The sequence below is a fragment of the Oncorhynchus keta genome, chromosome 21, assembly GCF_023373465.1.
Source record: "Oncorhynchus keta strain PuntledgeMale-10-30-2019 chromosome 21, Oket_V2, whole genome shotgun sequence".
NCBI classification, from domain to species: domain Eukaryota; kingdom Metazoa; phylum Chordata; class Actinopteri; order Salmoniformes; family Salmonidae; genus Oncorhynchus; species Oncorhynchus keta.
Window position 1 is genome coordinate 43,439,618 of NC_068441.1, and position 20,817 is coordinate 43,460,434.

A 20,817-nucleotide genomic window follows, 5' to 3' on the forward strand; every position below is an offset into this window, starting at 1 on the left:
ATCAATAAGCAGCAATAAATCTTACTGATTGTGCCTTTAGCGTCTTATTATAGTTTGTACTGACATTTCTTCTCAGACCTGACACCTGTGAATATGGCACCAACTGTGTGAAAGCTCACTCTGAGGAGGAGCTTGAAGAGTGGGTAATGCGAGCCAAAGAAGACAAGGAGATAAGGCGCAACATAGAGGCTCAAGGCCTCATGTCTTACAGGGATCGTCTTTTGGAGGAGTACAGACACAGCAGCAATGAAGTGCACATTGTAAGTCATCATAGTTCAGATCAGGAACAAATGTCTCCATGCAATTGAGATTCAATCAAACATGTACTTGATAAACCTGTACGGCTTAATAATAATAATGCTCCTGCACATTTCCACTGAGGCAAATAATTAGATGATGCCTCACATGTGAAATGAACAAATCAATATTAAATGTTGACAAAGTGGTGCATTTTTCCAGGAACAGAGTGATTAGTCAGCAACACAGGTTTCCTGCATTGTGGATTGGACTGAATCTGACAATGAGTGTCAGTTATGTTTCAATGTAAAGAACAAATGGTTGATTTATTCAAGTGGGCAAGTGACATGAACTATTACATCTGTCAACATATGCCAAAATAACACCGGTCATAACGGTTTCCAATACATTTAATATGACACTGTTATACCGTTTTGTTACTGCCCTCCAGTACACTGTTATACCGTTTTGTTACTGCCCTCCAGTACACTGTTATACCGTTTTGTTACTGCCCTCCAGTACACTGTTATACCGTTTTGTTACTGCCCTCCAGTACACTGTTATACCGTTTTGTTACTGCCCTCCAGTACACTGTTATACCGTTTTGTTACTGCCCTCCAGTACACTGTTATACCGTTTTGTTACTGCCCTCCAGTACACTGTTATACCGTTTTGTTACTGCCCTCCAGTACACTGTTATACCGTTTTGTTACTGCCCTCCAGTACACTGTTATACCGTTTTGTTACTGCCCTCCAGTACACTGTTATACCGTTTTGTTACTGCCCTCCAGTACACTGTTATACCGTTTTGTTACTGCCCTCCAGTACACTGTTATACCGTTTTTGTTACTGCCCTCCAGTACACTGTTATACCGTTTTGTTACTGCCCTCCAGTACACTGTTATACCGTTTGTTACTGCCCTCCAGTACACTGTTATACCGTTTTGTTACTGCCCTCCAGTACACTGTTATACCGTTTTGTTACTGCCCTCCAGTACACTGTTATACCGTTTTGTTACTGCCCTCCAGTACACTGTTATACCGTTTTGTTACTGCCCTCCAGTACACTGATATAACGTTTTGTTACTGCCCTCCAGTACACTGTTATACCGTTTTGTTACTGCCCTCCAGTACACTGTTATACCGTTTTGTTACTGCCCTCCAGTACACTGTTATACCGTTTTGTTACTGCCCTCCAGTACACTGATATAACGTTTAGATATTCTACCTACTACATATTATCTACATTTGTTTACTAACAGTGTGACTAAATGTTACAGATGTCAGAGCAAGTTGATGATGTGACTGTCACTTTTGAAGAGGATTTGTGTGTGGAGTCTGTGGAGACTGAAGCAGAATTCCAATGGAAGTTCCAGATCAAAACAGAGGTAACAGTTGGCCAGAAGTATGACATTCTGTTGTTTTGATGGTTATTCCTAACTACCCATTACATCAATATATAAATCAAATCAAATTTATTTATATAGCCCTTCGTACATCAGCTGATATCTCAAAGTGCTGTACAGAAACCCAGCCTAAAACCCCAAACAGCAAGCAATGCAGGTATAGAAGCACGGTGGCTAGGAAAAACTCCCTAGAAAGGCCAAAACCTAGGAAGAAACCTAGAGAGGAACCAGGCTATGTGGGGTGGCCAGTCCTCTTCTGGCTGTGCCGGGTGGAGATTATAACAGAACATGGCCAAGATGTTCAAATGTTCATAAATGACCAGCATGGTCGAATAATAATAAGGCAGAACAGTTGAAACTGGAGCAGCAGCATGGCCAGGTGGACTGGGGACAGCAAGGAGTCATCATGTCAGGTAGTCCTGGGGCATGGTCCTAGGGCTCAGGTCCTCCGAGAGAGAAAGAAAGAGAGAAGGAGAGAATTAGAGAACGCACACTTAGATTCACACAGGACACCGAAAAGGACAGGAGAAGTACTCCAGATATAACAAACTGACCCTAACCCCCCGACACATAAACTACTGCAGCATAAATACTGGAGGCTGAGACAGGAGGGCTCTTGAATACAGTCAATACACTGTGAGAACATTTCTCTGCTCAGTGTCTGTGAATATAATACGCTGTGCTTTTACATTTTCTTCTTTGTGTCTACTCCATCTAAGTTTACTGTTGGCAGTAAAAGATTAAAGGCCAGGGCTCTTTCTCACAACTTTCCACTTTTTTGTCCTTCATTGCTATCTCTTTGGGCTCTGAGAAACAAGAGTACATTCTCTCCACTAAAGTTTCTATGTCCAACCTCTAATTTCAAGTGTAATGATTCTCATATTCGTGATGTTTATCAACTGGCTGGGGTGGAAACAAACTGGGCTACTAATAATTAATTTTGTCGTACAAAACAATAAATGAATTATTTTCTCCCCTCAGCTAGCCAAGTTAACGAACTAGCAAGGATGAGGTGACTCTAGCGAATTTAGCATTTTGCAAACATAATTCATATTGTATTGTGTTTAAGTGTCATTGGTCACCTGTATATTTTGCCTGTGTCTTCACAGAGACTACTTGCACATGTAGCATTACTGAAACAGGAACCTGGAGCCTCTTTCTCCCTGGATGAAAACAGTCCTGAGCCCTGCACTTACTCCACGGGTGAATCGTTCTGTAACTCAGACATGACCTATGACATCACCGTGTCCTTCAAGTCCAACAACCCGGGTCTTTACGATCAGTGGTTGGTGTTCGACTTTGACATGAGGCCAGTGCTCCTGCAGAAACTGAAGGTTAAAGTCGGACAGCAGCTATCCCCTAAGCTCGAGGAGCCACCTGAGGACGTTGGGCCCCCTTCCCAGAATCTGGAACGCTGGCATCGGGGGAACAGGGTCTTCATCCCCTGCTTGGAAAAGACAGAAGTACAGGAAGAGCTTCTAAAGGAGTACAAGCCTCCTCAGATTAGTTTGCGGTATAAACCACTTGACGACCGCAACACGCCCATAAATCACCAGAACTACAAAGAGAGAATGCACAGCTTCCTGTACACAGAGGAGCAGGCAGAAGATCAGGTGGTTTCAAGGTAACTTTTTCATTTTATTTCCTAGCTGATCATCTTTAATAGTATTGTGTCGTTCCACAAAATGAGTGCACATTTTAATATCCCTTTGACATTTTAAATAGAAATTGTTCACTAATATTAAATCTTAAAAGCCTGTTTTATTCAATGAAGTGCCCATTATTATAGACCACATGGAGAATTCAATGAATCAGATTGTAGTCTGTTCATGACACTATACTCCAGTAGGCTCTGCCCTGTGGCCCCAGTAGAGATTTATGATGATCTATAAAGATATGCTAAAGTCCCAAAATGTCCTTCTGTGAGTTCCAGGAAGATTTGAACCCACTTCACCCTAATATTTCACCTAGTTATTTTGTTGCTTTGACAAAGTAATTTATTTATAGATTTGTATTTATTTGATGTGTTTAAGGTCAAAGGTCAAATAGGGGATAACCTGCACGAGTGTGAGATAGAAAAGTGAGTGGGGTCGCGGCCAGGGATCAGCCATTATTAATGGCGACCATGGATCAATTATGGTTAAGTGCCTTGCTCAAGGGCACATTGGCAGATTTTTCACCTAGTCAGCTCGGATTCAAACCAGAGACCTTTCGTTTACTGGCACAACACTCTTAATCACTAGGCTACCTTCCGCACCTAGTCATTCATAAAAAAATGTAAGTTCAACCCTGTTACGTGAACTGAACTCTCGTTTTAATATGGTGAGACTATTTTTAAATACCTTTTATTTTATTGAACATGTAATAGTCAAATCATAGTGTAAAAGCAGGTGAGTTGGTTCTACTCTATTTGGCCATTTTCTGGTGTTTTGTGTTAGAAAACTGAGTGGATCACGCATAACACTCCAACCCTGTTACCTATAGATAGGTAGGCTAGACATTTTTTCAACGATACATTTGTTTTGGTGAAGCTTGCATTCAATTGCCCCTTCCCTGTTGCAGACAAGCTTCCATTTCCTCTTTCACAAGGGATTTATGGCTGATTTAAGATTAAATCGTAAACCCGGTTATGTCAACCTTGTGACTTTATTTGGCACTTATACTATAGTATATATTATTTTTATTTAACCTCTTGAGATTGAGGTTGAATGTGTGCTCTTTATGACAGAATGTTACATTTATGTGAAATCAAACGTTTTTCTTCTCACCAAGTTACACATCTCAAAAGACAACGAATTGGGGGAACGACCCTATTATAAATTATCTTCGGTTAAAAGGACAACAACCTTAAAGTCCCTCCATTTTATTTTGTGTTTTAGACTCAATGTTCGAGGGACCATCACCTTGTCGGCCACCCTAGACAACCCTCTGTTCGGGATGAAGATAGCTCCTCTGGGGGAACTATTCGGTGCCGTCTCAGTTCCTTATAATCTCACCCCAGACACCCCAGAGGGTTTGATGCTGAGACGAGGCATCCAATCAGCTCTCATAGCACCAGTATCTTCAGATAATCAAAGTCACAAGGTCTACGAAGCCATCATTCTCAGAGACGCCACCAGTGAGTATAAAATACACTTGCAGCTGTCTAAAAGATGCTCCTCTGACCTGAAACTCCAAAACAATGAAACATGTGAAATGGAAGTTCAGTTCCAGCTGAATCGTCTGAAGTTTTGTGAGATGCACAAAGCCATAGATCTCCTTCCAGACACAGAGAGAGTGTTACCAGACTTCAGGAACTGCAGTGTCCCTGTTAACAAAATACAATACCCCAAACTCAATGCAAAGCAGCAGGCAGCCATTGATTTCATCATAGGGGACTCCGATGGAAGAGAAAGTGTGGCCCCCCTCCTCATTTATGGACCGTTTGGAACTGGGAAAACCTTCACGCTCGCTACAGCAGCCAAAGAGCTGGTACGGCAGCCTCACACCAGAGTACTGATCTGCACTCTTACAAACAGGTAATGACCCCAATGTTCTATTGACCCCAATTCACTTACACCGAGTTCAAATTTCTAGTCCCTTCATGTATTTTCAGTCTTACCTAATGCAATTCATTGACTGGCACAGATACTAATTTTTACATAATACATAGTGCTTAAGACTGGTAAAAACTTGTTTGTGCAAGTATTCCTACTTATGTGAGCTTTTTGTAAACATTAGATTAGCAACAAAGGAAGTTTATTTGACATCTTTGTAATGATTACTTAAAAGAACACAGTGAGGCTGTTGCACTATTATGAGTGGGTCCATCAATCATTTGTATTGTGTAAGCCTCATATCAGTTTGACAGTTACAGTATACACTGACATTTAAGTATTATTTAACAAATTGTGAAAATACACTGTGGTTAATAATCCTACAGCAACATGAAATTTGAATTATGTGGATTATAATACATTTACATTTTGTTGATACATTTTTCATTAGGACAAATCAAGTCAGAAATGTTGAAGTGGAAATTACAAACTTTATATACTCTTAAATTGGCATTTTCTGCGACAACAGAATGATCAAATTAAGATGGCACATCTGTATGCCATGTATTAATCCCAATGTTAACACATATTTGAATTCCACTCGTAGTTACAGTGTACCTGCTTATTAATTACTTGTAAAGCATCAATTTCATTTACAAAAGTAGGGCAAGCAATTTTCAGTTCTGGGCTTAAGGACAATCACTGTTAAAAATTAAGCACGACTAAACTCTCTCTTGTCAGCTCTGCAGATTTGTATGTCAAAGACCACTTCCACCCATACATTAACTCTGGACACCCTGAGATGAAGCCACTGAGGATAAAAGCAAATAAACTAGGGGTTCCAGTGAGTGCCACAGATGAGATCACACAGAAGTACTGCCTTCTATCAGAAAACGGACAGTTTTTCCTACCTCCTGCCAAATGTGATTTAGATTGCCATCGAATAGTCATCACAACTACTGCAATGGCAAGGCACTTCCAGGACCTGAAGCTCCCTGGCAGCTACTTCACCCACATCCTGATTGACGAAGCGTCCCAGATGCTTGAATGTGAAGCTCTGATGGCCCTTGGTCTGGCTGGGCCAGTAACTCGAGTGGTTCTAGCTGGAGATCACATGCAGATGGGACCAAAGCTCTTTTCAGTGGACGATGACCAACGCTCCAATCACACCTTGCTGAACCGTCTGTTCCACTACTATCAAGCCCAAGAGAGTAGTGCAGCTTTGAAAAGCAGAATCATTTTCAACGAGAACTATCGCTCCACCAAAGAGATAGTAGAATTCGTGTCCATTAACTTCTATGTTGGCAAGTCTGATGCCATCAAGGCTGTAGGTAATGTCCCAGCTCATCCGAACTGCCACCCCCTGAGGTTCCACCATGTCAGAGGAGAATCTCACTTGGACAACACATCCATGTCGTGGTTTAATCTTGAAGAGGTTACATGCGTGGTTAAAATAGTGCAAAATCTACTCAGAGATTGGCCACCCGCATGGGGGAATAAGGATCAACGCTCAGTCTGTGTTCTCTCTGAAGGATGCCAGGTAAAAATGGTTATATGTCATTTGAACTTAGTTTAGGAAATCTAATCAATTTCTTGAGTAAATAGGGGAACACCAACATTTTTTTATGTGACTTTTTTGTGTCATCGTTCTTTTTTCGTAGGTTCCAATGATCAGGAAAGAGCTTCGGAAAATATCCCTGAGCCGAGTGACTGTGGAAAATATTGCCAATGTTCAAGGTATTTATCATTAGATGTTAGATATTACTACACTGTTGGAGCTACTGTATTGTAGGAACATAAGCATTTCGCTACACCCGCAATAACGTCTGCCAAATATGTGTATGCAACCAATAAAATGTTATATGATTTGATTAATTTGCAAACATTGGTTCCAATCATTTGTTATTGTTTCATAGACATGTACATTAAATAACACTATTTTGTAGATTTAACTACTGGTATGTAATTTTGATCTTTGTATAGAAACCTTTTTATCTGTCAAAATAATGTGTCCTTAACCGTACCATTTTTTCATTATTTCTTGACAGGCAAACAGTTTAGAGCAATAGTATTGACAGCCGTTAAAACCCGTGACAGCATTCACCCTTCTGACTCACATTGTGTGGAGTTTTTCAACGATGCTCGCGTGCTGAACACGGCCATGACTAGGGCTCAATCCCAGGTTGTTGTGGTTGGAGATGCTGCCGCTCTGTGCTACTTTGGAAAGTGCTCAAGAATCTGGAGGAACTACATTGACCAGTGTATAACAAAGGGAAGTGCTGAACCGAAACACCTTACACAAGACATAATTGATAGTGATATCAAGGAAATGTCAAGATTCCAACGGTCAGAAGACCTGGATGAGACCAGCGCTCAGTCAGTTATGTTCGGCACAGGGAACAACGTGGATGCGATTCTCCAACAGCTGCAAGAGGAGCAAAACATGGCAATCTACAATTCATCTGATGGAGACAAATCGGAATCGAAAAATGCAGACCAAAAAAGACCATACGATAGTACCAAAGATGAAAGAGTTGAGTTGTTGCGGTTGTTGAGAGAGCAGCCAAATGTGTACAAGCAAGGTGAATTGGTTATGGAGAAATATAACGCAGGTTATATCATACCATTTGACAACCCAACTAAGCACATTATCATCAAAGGTAGAGCTAACCTCGGGAAGTCCTTCGCTGGTGACGAAGTGGTGGTAGAAGAATTTCATCGTGAGGGCCATTCACAGGGAAAGGTGATAGGCACCATCAAGGCAGCTGCATCCTCTCGTGTGTTTGTTTGTACCCTCGAAGATGAAGATTACCATAAACGCAAAACGTCTGAGTATCAACATCTCAGAAAGATAATGGTACCCCTCAATAAGAACACTACCAAAATTTGCACCTTGGTCAATAAGAAGAGTCGCAATTTTATTACAATATGGAAGCACGATGACGGAGAATGGGAGATTGTCAGACGTCAACACCTTGATGAAGACATCAAACGCAATCATGTCTTTGTGGTGGAGGTCTTTGACTGGAAAACGAAAAAAGAAAGCAATGAAATCTATCCCTTTCCGTTAGGGAACGTGATAGATATTGTTCCCATAGGATTATCTTTGGAACGGGGCTTAAAGATTTTGGACGCAGAATTTCAAGTCGAACCATCGCCTCCCAGACATGTTTTAGATGAAGTGTGTTCCTGGGAAGACACCCACATTGGTAACAGAGAGGACCTCCGAAGGTTGACTACTTTCACTGTTGACCCAAAGAAGTCCCAAGACTTGGATGATGCAATTAGTGTCATTGACAAGGACAGCTACTATGAGGTTGGAGTCCACATAGCAGATGTGGCAAGTTTCGTGAAGATTGGTGATTCGTTGGATGATTGTGCACAAAATCGTTGTGCTACATATTACCGTCCTGAAGAACCACTTTACATGTTCCCAAAACCATTTAGCCTCAACCACTTGAGTCTCCTGCCTGGTCAAGATCGTATGGTGATTTCATTAGTGGTACAAGTAGACAAGGCAACAGACAAAATAATTGACAAGAACTTCAAACTTTCTCAGATCAATTCTGATAGAAAGTTCTCTTATGAAGAGGCGGAGGACATCATCAGTAAGCAGTCAAGAGAAGAGGCCAAGTTTGATACTGTAGAAGGCTGTGTTGCTGTGGCATATCGTTTTGCCAAAGTCCAAAGGAAGGCCAGGCTGGGCAAGGATTGGAACTATAAACGACTGGATGATCACCAGATGCCGGGGAAGAGGAGATCCCATCAGATGATTGAGGAGCTTAGTGTACTGTTCAACAATTCTGTGTCTGAATTTTTGAGCAACGCAAAAGAAACCATGCACTGCACTCCTCTCCGATGTCAAGCAAGACCTGACCCTAAAATGGTCAAAGACTTGAAAGCGCAGTGCAAAGACATCATATCACTGTCCTCACACCTAAGGCACAACCTTGACCACGACCATGACCAAGAGGTCTTGGAGAGCAAAAGCTTCCCCGTGCTAACATCAGTGTGGAATGAGATCCTATCAGCTGCTGGGAACGGGGAAGTTGACACTGACAGAATGATTGATCTGATAGCTACAGATGACATCTATCCCCAGCTCCTTCCAGTGATATATAAGTTTAGGAAGTGTCTTGGCAAAGCGTATGTCATCCGTTCCAATTCATCCCCTAAGGCAACTGTTGGGCACTATTCCTTGCATCTGAAGTCCTATACACAAGCATCCTCGCCCATACGTCGCTACATGGATGTTATCCTGCAAAGGCTTTTGCATTCAATTCTAAGCGGCACTCCAGTCCAATATTCTCCACAAGACATTGACATTCTGGGTCAGAAGAATGAAGAAAGATACAAGAAGGCCAATGAGTATGAAAAGAGGGCTGAGATGATTTCCTTTGCCATAGACGTGAAGAAACAAAATGTTTTGAAGATAGCATTTGTTGTTGGTGTTGAGGTAGGAGACAGTTTCAAGCTGTCATTTCCATTTGACAGTCACTCATTTCCAGACAGTTTGCCTGTTATGTACAGAGATTTGCAACTGGAGGATCAACCACTGTACGACTCAAACGAGAATCACATGACTCTAACATGGAGAAGACGAGTGTACTCAGTTGACACTGCCAAAACTCACCAAGAGCTAAAAAGGGTGCAAAATTCTTCTGCATGCACCGAGCTTTCACAAAAGACTTGGCGAAACATTGTTGATGCAATTGACCAGGAAAAATGGAAGATAGCAAGGTCTCTCATACTAAGCGCCACAACAAAGCAAATGGAACATTTGAAGAGTGTGCCAAAACATACCACAATGGATTTGCTTGACACTGGGAATGACTCTCATAGAACTGCACATGGACAAGATGAAAAAATTGAAATGGAGCACTATGTTGATCTTACTCTCCAGTTGAAGCCAGGAGACACACTTCCGGTCCAAATTACATCTGAAAGAAAGCGAGGTTATTGGACACCCACTCTTCAGTTGGTGTGCATCAAACCAACATTTGAGGTGTGTGTAGACCATGCCCACAGCCCTATCACATGCTTCTCCAAATGTGCAGACCGTCCATCCAAGAGTGAATATAGAAACGCTGAAGAGTATGTGAGGATCTGGAAACCACTTTGTGAGATGGAGTCTGCAGCCAATGCTGTGGATGAAAGTGACATCATAATCATTGAGGACCTGGAGCTGAACTTGCAATGGAGCAAACAAGAAGGAAGTTTTGACCTTCCTCTCGAATACATTAAAGAATGGGCCATTGAATGCAACCTTAACAAGTGCTTACTGTGTATCCGAAAAAGAGGGTTGAAACTGGCCTCAACCCCTGACCAATCAGATGAAGTAGTTGACCCTCAAAACTACACATGGGTAGCCCATGGTGTTACAACCAAGTTCGACGAACCAAAGAAGAACTCTCCAAATCAAGCCAGAAAAGTGCACTTCTACATCAACCATTTGCCAATGTATACCATTCCAGAGTGTGTCTCCCAGAGAAAGACAACATATACAGTTGAGATAATCCCAAAGCTTCTACCAGACGTGTAAGTATTACATGAATTAGTAAGAGAAAGAAGAGAGAGCCATGAATTTATCAATCGTCATTTCAAATGTATAGACATTTCAGTAACACTTTATATTACAGTTCCGGTACTTATTTAAAACTAAGTCAACAAAATGTTGCTTAAAATGTAATTACCATTTAAACATGTAATGTTTTAGAAAATACCTGGTAATTTCTGCACCATAAAATACATTGTTACCAACGTCGCATTCTGTTTAAAATAAGGTCCTAATGTAAAAGTACTATACCATATTTGTATTGGATGGGGCATAATGTTCCTATATTAATTCAGTATATTATAATTAATGGTGTTTAACATTTTCTACTATCTAGACGTAAAGAAATGGCTGTGAACAATGTTGTGCATGCAAATGAGCTTGTGCAGAAAATAGCCCTAGGACATCCTATTCCAAAAGGAGGTAAGTGCTGGACAATAACATAAATAGACAACAAAAAAAATATCTCAAGTAATCTGTACATCTGAGGAGGTTTACAGTTCACAATGTCATTGTTAAACTATATGTTTGAAAGTATTGTTTTGTTGTCTTTTTTGGGATTGTAGCTTCGCAATCTGTTGTACCACGACACCTACTCATGAGAGAAAAGGCACCAGAAGGTCTCCCAGAGCTGAATAAGAGTCAATATGATGCAGTGGAGAAAGCTCTGAAAAACAACTTCACACTCATACAAGGACCACCTGGTAAATTATTAAATTGTACTACCAGAGTACATGAAGCTGTTATATGGCTCTTTGCTATGTTTACTGGAATAAAAACCACACCTGTTTCATAGGGACTGGAAAGACCGTTGTAGGAGTGTACATTGTGTACTGGTACCATGTGCTAAACTCCCACAACCCCAGGATATTTGAAGATCCCAAGGACAAGGACAAGAAAGAAGTTATTCTCTACTGTGGTCCTTCCAACAAGTCTGTCGATGTGGTTGCTGGCAAGTTTCTTAATCCATAAATTTAAATTGTCATTACAAAATAATGTATAATACATTCACAGCTTAAACATGAGTAAAGTTCTGTAGGGAACATTCTATCATTCTATGAATTGTGAACATTCTGTAGAGTACCTGTTGAGGTTTGGAGACAAGCTGAAGCCCCTCAGGTTGTACAGCCGACAAATGGAGATGCTGGAGTACCCATACCCAGGCAGTATCCTTCAGCTGTCTCCCAGGTCACTTCGCCAAGAGCGGTCCAAGCCAAAACTCAGGTATAAAACACATGAAATCAATCTGCAGTTGTGCACTGTAAAAAGTCATTCAGCTTTTTAGTTGTTTCGGGTCATTTTCCAATATCGACTCAACTGAAAATAAATTGAAATTGTTTACATGTTTTTTATTAAAACAAATTAAATATTTTTTTGGCCACTTTTTCAGGAAAACCATCTCAGTTGTCTTTGATAACCTGGTCGTAGTGCTTCATCATTTGTCTGACTGGTGTCAACATGTTTTTTGTCAAATGTTTCCTGCAATTGTTAATGAATTTGGATCTCACACTATGTACCATTTTCAGAGCTATTACCTTGCATCATCGCATACGGGAAGAACAAAATCCTCATTCCAGGGAAATACAAGAGTTTGACCGCAGAATAAACCTTGCCAGAGAGGAGGGAGAGGAGCTGACAGACGAAGAAGTTGAGGAGTGAGTAAAGATGTATTACAGTATTCCCTTGTAATATACACTACATTCTTATAGAATTTTCTGTGAAACCTACATCTGATAGAATTGGTAATATGTATTATGTAGGTAAAATGTATTCTCTTGTAATGTACAGTACATTCTTATAACCTACATCTGATAGAATTGGTAATATGTACTACAGTATTCCCTTGTAATATACAGTACATTCTAATTTCTTTGAAACCTGATAGAATTAGTCTAATAAATTAGTCAGTGCATTCAGAAAGTATTCAGACCCCATGACTTTTTCCACATTTTGTTACGTTACAGCCTTATTCGGAAAAAAAATGTTAATTGTTTTTTCCCCTCATCAATCTACACACAATAAATACCCCATAATGAAAAAGTGAAAACCGTTTATTTTTTATTTTTAGCAACTGTAAAAAAATATATATATATAAAATGAAATACCTTATTTAAATAAGTATTCAGACCTTTTGTTATGAGACTTGAAATTGAGCTCAGGTGCATCCTGTTTCCATTGATCATCCTTGAGATGTTTCTACAACTTAATTGGAGTCCACCTGTAGTAAATTCAATTGATTTGGCATGATTTGATAAGGCACACAGCAGTCTAAATAAGGTTCCACAGTTGACAGTGCATGTCAGAGCAAAAACAAAATGATGAGGTCGAAGGAATTGTCCGTAGAGCTCCGAGACAGGATTGTGTCGAGGCACAGATCTGGGGAAGGGTACCAAAACATTTATGCAGCATTGGAGGTCCCCAAGAACACAGTGGCCTCCATTCTTGAACGGAAGAAGTTTGGAATCACCAAGTTTGATGAAACCCAGATTGAACTCTTTAGCCTGAATGCCCAGCGTCACATCTGGAGGAAACCAGGCACCATAACTACAATAAAGCACGGTGGTGGAACATTCTGCTGCGGGGATGTGTTTCAGTGACGGACTGGGAGACAAGTCAAGATCGAGGGAAAGATGAACGGAGCAAAGTACAAAGAGATCCTTGATGAAAACCTTCCCTAGAGAGCTCAGCACCTCAGACTGGGGCAAAGGTTCACCTTCCAACATTACATTTTTTATTTCACCTTTATTTAACAAGGTAGGCTGGTTGAGAACAAGTTCTCATTTGCAACTGCGACCTGGCCAAGATAAAGCATAGCAGTGTGAACAGACAACAACACAGAGTTACACATGGGAGTAAACAATAAACAAGTCAATAACATAGTAGGGGGGGAAAACAACATGACAATGACCCTAAGCACACAGCCAAGACAACGCAGGAGTGGTTGCGGGACAAGTCTCTGAATGTCCTTGAGCGGCCCAGCCAGAGCCCGGACATGAACCCAATCTAACATTTCTGGAGAGACCTGAAAATAGCTGTGCAGCAACGCTCCCCATCCAACTTGACAGAGCTTGAGAGGATCTGCAGAGAAGAATGGGAGAAACTCCACAGATACAGGTGTGCTAAGCTTGTAGCGTCATACCCAAGAATACTCTAGGCTGTAATCATTGCCAAAGGTCCTTCAACTAAGTAAAGGGTCTGAATTCTTATGTAAACGTGATATCAGTTTTTTATAAATTAGCAAACATTTCTAAAAACTGTTTTTGCTTCGTCATTATGGGGTGTTGTGTGTAGATTGATGAGGGGAAAAAACAATTGAATACATTTTAGAATAATGCTGTAACGTAACAAAGTATGAAAAAAGTCAAGAAGTCTGAATACTTTACGAATGCACTGTATATACATTGTTTTTTTTTCTTTCTTCTAGCTACAAAAAGCTTCTGAATAAAGCTCGTGTCTATGAGCTGCAGAGACACGATGTCATTCTGTGCACCTGCACAGCAGCCTCCACCCCTAACCTGATTAAAACAGTCAGTGCACGCCAGATCCTTATTGATGAATGTGCTATGGCAACGGAACCTCAGGCCCTCATCCCATTGGTCAGCAACAAACCAGAAAAGGTAAGTTAATATAAGGTAATATAATTCAGCAATAAGGCCCGAGGAGGTGTGGTATATGACCGTATAGCACAAACCTCCGAGGTACCTTGTTGCTATTATAAACTGGTTACCAACGTTATTAGAACAGTAAAAATCTATGCTTTGTCTTACCCGTGGTATACAGCTTTCAGCCAATCAGCATTCATGTCTCGAACCACCCAGTTTATAAGAGACAATATACACTACATGACCAAAAGTATGTGGACACCTGCTTGTCAAACATCTCATTCCCAAATCATGGGCATTAATAAGTTGGTCCACCCTTTGCTGCTATAAAAGCCTCCAGTCTGGAACTGAGGGGCCTAGCCCAAACCATGAACAACAACCCCAGACCATTATTCCTCATCCACCAAACTTTACAGTTGGCACTATGCATTGGGGCAGATAGTTCTCCTGGCATCCGCCAAACCCAAATTCATCCATCGGACTGCCAAATGGTGAAGTGTGATTCATCACTCCAGAGAACGTGTTTCCACTGCTCCAGAGTCCAATGACGGCGAGCTTTACACCACTCCAGCCAATGGTTGGAATTGCGCAACACCCACAATAACATCTGCTAAATATGTGTATGTGACCAATAGAATTTGATTTGATCTTAGGCTTGTGTTCGGCTGCTCGGCCATGTAAATATATTTCACAAAGCTCCCGACTAACAGTTATTGTGCTTCCCGAGGCAGTTTGGAACTCGATAGTGAATGTTGCAACTAAGGGCCGACGACATTTACTCACTTCAGCACTCAATGGTCCTGTTCTGTGAGCTTGTGGCCTACCACTTCGCATCTGAGCCGTTGTTGCTTCTAGACGGTTCCACTTCACAATAAGAGCACTTACAGTTGACCGGGGCAGCTCTAGCATGGTATACATTTTATGAACTGACTTGTTGGAAAGGTGGCATCCTCTGACTTTGCCACGTTGAAAGTCACTGAGCTCTTCAGTAAGGCTATTCTACTGCCAGTGTTTGTCTATGGAGATTGCATGGCGATGTGCTTGATTTTATACACCGGTAAGCAACAGGTGCGGCTGAAATAGCCTAATCCACTCATTTGAAGGGGTGTCCACATACTCTTGTATATAGTGGACTAACGGTATGACACAAAACTACTTGTTTACTGTTCTAATATCATTGGTAAACTGTTTATAATAGCAATAAGACACCTCTGTTTTTTTTATATGGCCAATTGCTTAAATATATACCATAAATATTTAGTTACCTTTCCTTATAGAATGGTGTGTACATGTTTAAAATAAAGGTAAAACAGTTATAGGCCTATGTTTGTGATGCTGCTTATTCATTATGTAGTAGAATGACTTTGTCTTCCATCGGTGTTCAGCAGCAACTGTTTAGGCCTGGGCCATACAATGTTCATCCCAGTGGGCCATACAATGTTCATCCCAGTGGGGCTCCTCAGTAAGATTTTCATTTGTGTAAAAATGTTCGGTAAAAAAAAAACTTTTTTTTGTGTTTTTTTTGGCATGTTGTCTAACCCTTGATTTTGGACATGGAAACAGTGCATTGTTATAGAATCACACTGCTAACCTTATGCCTAACCTTAAATAAAGACCAAAAAGCACATTTTGACTGTGGCTATAGATTCTAGTGTAAACCCAACTGGAGGGTTGCTGGCATCAATTTCTCAGGTGCTACCTACTCCCTATGTTCCCTTGAGCAAGGAATTTAACCCCCTTATCTGCTCACTGGGCACTGCACTGCAGCTGCTCTCTGCTCCAGCTTCTCAAACCTAATGTGTGTGTGTGTGTGTGTGTGTGTGTGTGTGTGTGTGTGTGTGTGTGTGTGTGTGTGTGTGTGTGTGTGTGTGTGTGTGTGTGTGTGTGTGTGTGTGTGTGTGTGTGTGTGTGTGTGTGTGTGTGTGTGTGTGTGTGTGTGTGTGTAAACTGAGTGGACAAAACATTAAGAATACCTGCTCTTTCCATGACATAGACTGACCAGGTGAGTCCAGGTGAAAGCCATGATCCCTTATTGATGTCACCTGTTAAATCCACTTAGATGTAGATGAAGTGGAGGAGACGGGTTAAAGAAGGATTTTTAAGCCTCGAGACAATTGAGACATGGATGGTGTATGTGTGCCATTCAGAGGGTGACTGGGCAAGACTAAATATTTACGTGCCTTTGAACGAGTATGGTAGTAGGTGCCAGTCGCAACGGTTTGAGTCAAGAACTGCAACGCTGTGGTTTTTTTTCAAGCTTAACAGTTTTCTGTGTGTATCAAGAATGGTTCATCACCTAAAGGACATCTAGCCAATTTGACACAACTGTGGGAAGCACTCGAGTAAACATGGGCCAGCATCTCTGTGGAACACTTTTGATACCTTGTAGAGTCCATGCCCTGACAAATTGAGGCTGTTCTAAGGGCAAAGGTGGGGTGCAACTCAATATTAGGAAGGTGTTCTTAATATTTTGTACTCTCAGTGTATATGTATATCAGATCGGTTGGAAAAAATGCAGAAGACAAAATTCCATCTCATATGGACTAATAAAGTAGATCTTCTTTTAAACTAAGCTTAACAGCAACCCTGTTTTATCAACTGCATGCCATGGCCAATGTGAGTCATCGTTTTTGCAAGTCATGAGGATTGATGGTGACATAACCTCTTTCCACTTCCAAGATTGTGTTGCTTGGTGACCACAAACAACTACGTCCCATCATCAAGAATGAACTTGTGAGGAAGTTGGGGATGTCAAAGTCTCTGTTTGAGCGCTACTTTGAACGCCGGTCCCAGACAGTGATGCTGGATACCCAGTACAGAATGGTAATATCGTCTTCATATTTATAAATTACATTCTTTTACTTTTAGATTTGTGTATTGTGGTTAATTGTTAGATATTACTGCACTGTTGGAGCTAGGAACACAAGCACTTCACTACACCCGCAATAACATCTGCTAAATTTGTGTATGTGACCAATGAAATGTGATTTGATTTAAGAGGGGGGTCATATTTAGTCTTTCATGAATTCATTCAAAATGGTACTCCTAATTCACATCATAAAATCTCATGATTGTTGATCAAGGGTAAAATGCTATGGTGCCTTTGACTATACAGATACGGATAGCGATGGATTGATATCCAATGAGAAAATACAAATACTTCTATCTTTTTGTAGCATGAAGATATATGCAAGTTCCCATCAGAGGAGTATTATGAAGGCAAACTGAAGACTGACGTGGATCGCCCAAATAGTGTCCTTCAGGTTGACGGCAAGCAGACGCACATTGTTTTCGGCAACATCAGTGGAGAAGAGGTCAGCCTGGTTGTGAGCACAGAAAAAGGAAATGAAAACTCCAAAGCGAATATGGAGGAGAGAGACATAGTGGTAAGGAAGGAGCCTCTTGGTTTTCTCAACTCCAACACTCAAATCTTGCCATGCCACTGGTACACCGAGATTCCAAAATTAACCTTTTGTTCATTACAGGTTCGGCTCGCCGAGCAGCTGGTGACAGAATCCAAAGTAAAACAACAGAGTATGGCGATCCTATCTCCCTACAATGCCCAGGTGGCCGAAATTAAGAAAGAACTGAGAAAAATGAAACTGGACGAAATCACGGTCACCACCATCACAAAAAGTCAAGGTGATCGTTTTACTCTTTCTTACTTTACCTTCAGTTCCATCTTGATTGTGATTCTATGGTTGTCCCCCGCTGTCCTTTTGAACTTTGAACTGGTTAGGTTAGCCCTGGGTATAACCAACGCTGCTTCGTCTCCCATGCAGGAAGTGAATGGCGCTATGTTATCCTGTCCACTGTGCGCTCCTTACCCAGCAAGGAGATCGAGACAGAGCCGGACTGGGCCTGGCTGTCCAAACATGTGGGCTTTGTTCGTGACCCCAACCAGATAAACGTGGGCATTACCAGGGCCAAAGAGGGACTGTGCATTATCGGTGAGAGAGATGTTTCCTCAAGGGATAAATGTTAAAGATCACTGGAACGAGTATGATCTAAACCAATGTTTCCCAACCCTGGTCCTCCAGTACCCCCAACAGAACACCTTTTCATTGTAGCCCTGGACAAACACACCTCATTCAACTCATTGAGGGCTTGATGATTAGTTGACAAGTTGAATCAGGTGTGCTTACAATAAAGATGAGTACTATTGGGGGTACTGGAGGACCAGGGTTGGAAAACACTGACATTACAGTGTCTTTGTACTCATTTATTTTCTTCCCTTCTCAAAGGTAACCAGGAGTTGTTGAGCCGCAGTGGCGCTTGGAGACAACTCCTCAAACATTATACGGCAAGGAACTTTGTCACAGAAGCTAAAAAGATCTCTGTGCGCAAAGTAGCAAAATAGCCTGTAAGCACTGTCTACATTGAGCGACGTGGTCTCGGCACCAGTTCGGTGCACAATGAACAGTAAAAATCACTTTTTCAGGATACATTTATGATGTTGCTTGAGTTTCAATGTTGAGTCAAATGAGTTAAATACTGCACTCACTGTCATTTTAAATGTGACCTTTCAATGTCATTCAATGGTCTCCTTTTTTAATTACTACCTATGCTCTTAATGTCTGGTTTTGGTGTTTAAACTGTGAGATGTTATTCTGCAATTATTTACATTGAAGTTCAGATTATATTTTTTGAGAAATGTTTTATATTTTTGTTGAATCAAATAATGTGATCTTTAAAATCAACTGTACTCGATAGTGTACATTTTTAAATCAACTGTACATTCGTATGGCTGTATTCTCTTTTACTATTTGTATTTTACAATTTAATTTCAACTGTGTTCTTCTACACTGTTTTTTACTGCAGACCTTTTCGGTCAAATTTTTCAAGGTATCACATTCCATTTATAAATTATCGTATTTTCCCAAATGAAGCTTAAATCTGAATGAAATGTTAAGCTATAAAATAGGTTTCATAGTAAAAGAACTATGCATTAGTTAATCCTAGTCTGACTGCTGTAGGTGTATTCCAGTGTGTAGACTAGATATAGATTATATTAGATGTAGTATGGTAAAGATTGGATTCTTTTTGATCTAAATCATTTAATAAAGTAATAGCTGATCATAAAAATGGCTTTGTTCTTTTTGTGATAAAGCAGTTTTTTTTCTGTTCACAGGACTTTACCTGAATATTGTTTGCCATGTCTAAAACTAACCTTATATACATTTATTATATCCATATCAAAGAATCACTGACTGACAGACTAATATATAGTCATCTGAGTAATCCCCACATTTATGCAAATCTAACCAGTCATATACAAATAGTATGCTAGAGGGAAGATTGTGATTGTATGCATTGTAGACTAGGGGGCATGGTATTAGTCTGATTGGACCTTGGCCAGCACTACTGATTAATAATGACTACAGTGAGTCAAGGTGATCATGTTCTGGCATCACTCATAACTGGATGGATGAAATGGAATCCAATTGGACCAGAGGGAGTCACTGGTGCGCGATGAGACCAGGATATCCCTACCGGCCAAACCCTCCCTAACCCAGACGATGCTAGGCCAATTGTGCGTCGCCCCATGGACCTCCCGGTCACGGCCGGTTACGACAGAGCCTGGGCGCGAACTCAGAGTCTCTGGTGGCACAGCTGGCGCTGCAGTACAGCACCCTTAACAACTGCACCACCCGGGAGGCCCCGAAATGCGGGATTCTGATGACTATTCCTATGGGAACTAAAATAGGTTGTGCCTTCAATTCAGTACAACTTCATCAACCCAGTCGGAACATAAGCATACAATAACATGAATACGTATATACCAGAGGAGGTTGGTGGGAGGAGGTATAGGAGGACAGGCTCATTGTAATGTCTGGAATGGAATTGGTGGAACGGAGTCAAACGTGGTTTCCATATGTTTGGTGTGTTAGATACCGTTTCATTTATTTCATTCCAGCCATAACAATGAGCATGTTCTCCTATGGCTCCTCCCACCAGCCTCTTCTGGTCAAATTCCTTCTGGCATCTGAACTTATTTTAAGGTCCAATACAACAAGTAACCTTTAATGTGTGTACATGCTTTAGCATATTGTAAAACAGCTGGCTGTTACAGGTGTATACTCGGCCCTAATTGATGTGCTCTCTGACACCTGGAGCTGCATGGCAAATGGTCAAGGAACATAGGACTAGTCAGCACTTCGCCCTCTGAGGGGCCAAAATGTATATCTCTGTTACAGTATCCAGACCACTGAATATTGACTGTGATAGAATAATACTATTGTATCCATGTAGGGTTTCTATCTGAAACTCTGATGCTATCTATATGTATTTATGATCTCTGTGGTTACTTGTATCTGTATAGGGTGAACTCAATTACTATATGCAAAAAGGTTTTATGGTCCTCTCAGGAATTCTGTCTTATTTACATTGGTTTCATCCCCCACACAAGCCTTCAAATGCCGTGACACCCTGTGGAGATTAGGCCTGGGTGTGTTTAGGTTACTGTAAACTTGGTATTGTTT

At 41.0% G+C, this 20,817-nt stretch overlaps 1 protein-coding gene across 2 annotated transcripts in view; it reads left to right on the forward strand.

Moving 5' to 3' along the window:
* LOC118400597 (helicase with zinc finger domain 2) overlaps positions 1-19,420 on the forward strand; it is a 43,827-nt gene extending 24,407 nt beyond the window's left edge. The window contains exons 3-20 of one of the 2 annotated variants that reach the window (XM_035797597.2): positions 77-260; positions 1,518-1,625; positions 2,753-3,267; positions 4,523-5,161; positions 5,921-6,719; positions 6,841-6,916; positions 7,228-10,717; positions 11,071-11,156; positions 11,300-11,437; positions 11,530-11,685; positions 11,813-11,957; positions 12,260-12,388; positions 14,158-14,350; positions 17,015-17,158; positions 17,512-17,721; positions 17,821-17,977; positions 18,118-18,285; positions 18,580-19,420. In XM_035797597.2, coding sequence (XP_035653490.2) covers positions 77-260; positions 1,518-1,625; positions 2,753-3,267; positions 4,523-5,161; positions 5,921-6,719; positions 6,841-6,916; positions 7,228-10,717; positions 11,071-11,156; positions 11,300-11,437; positions 11,530-11,685; positions 11,813-11,957; positions 12,260-12,388; positions 14,158-14,350; positions 17,015-17,158; positions 17,512-17,721; positions 17,821-17,977; positions 18,118-18,285; positions 18,580-18,695 — 7,453 coding nt within the window. In that variant the 3' untranslated portion in view covers positions 18,696-19,420. Of the gene's footprint in view, positions 1-76; positions 261-1,517; positions 1,626-2,752; positions 3,268-4,522; positions 5,162-5,920; positions 6,720-6,840; positions 6,917-7,227; positions 10,718-11,070; positions 11,157-11,299; positions 11,438-11,529; positions 11,686-11,812; positions 11,958-12,259; positions 12,389-14,157; positions 14,351-15,720; positions 15,798-17,014; positions 17,159-17,511; positions 17,722-17,820; positions 17,978-18,117; positions 18,286-18,579 lie in introns of those variants that run through there. The other variant, XR_004829049.2, reaches the window with a different exon arrangement.
* Positions 19,421-20,817: the final 1,397 nt, after the last annotated feature.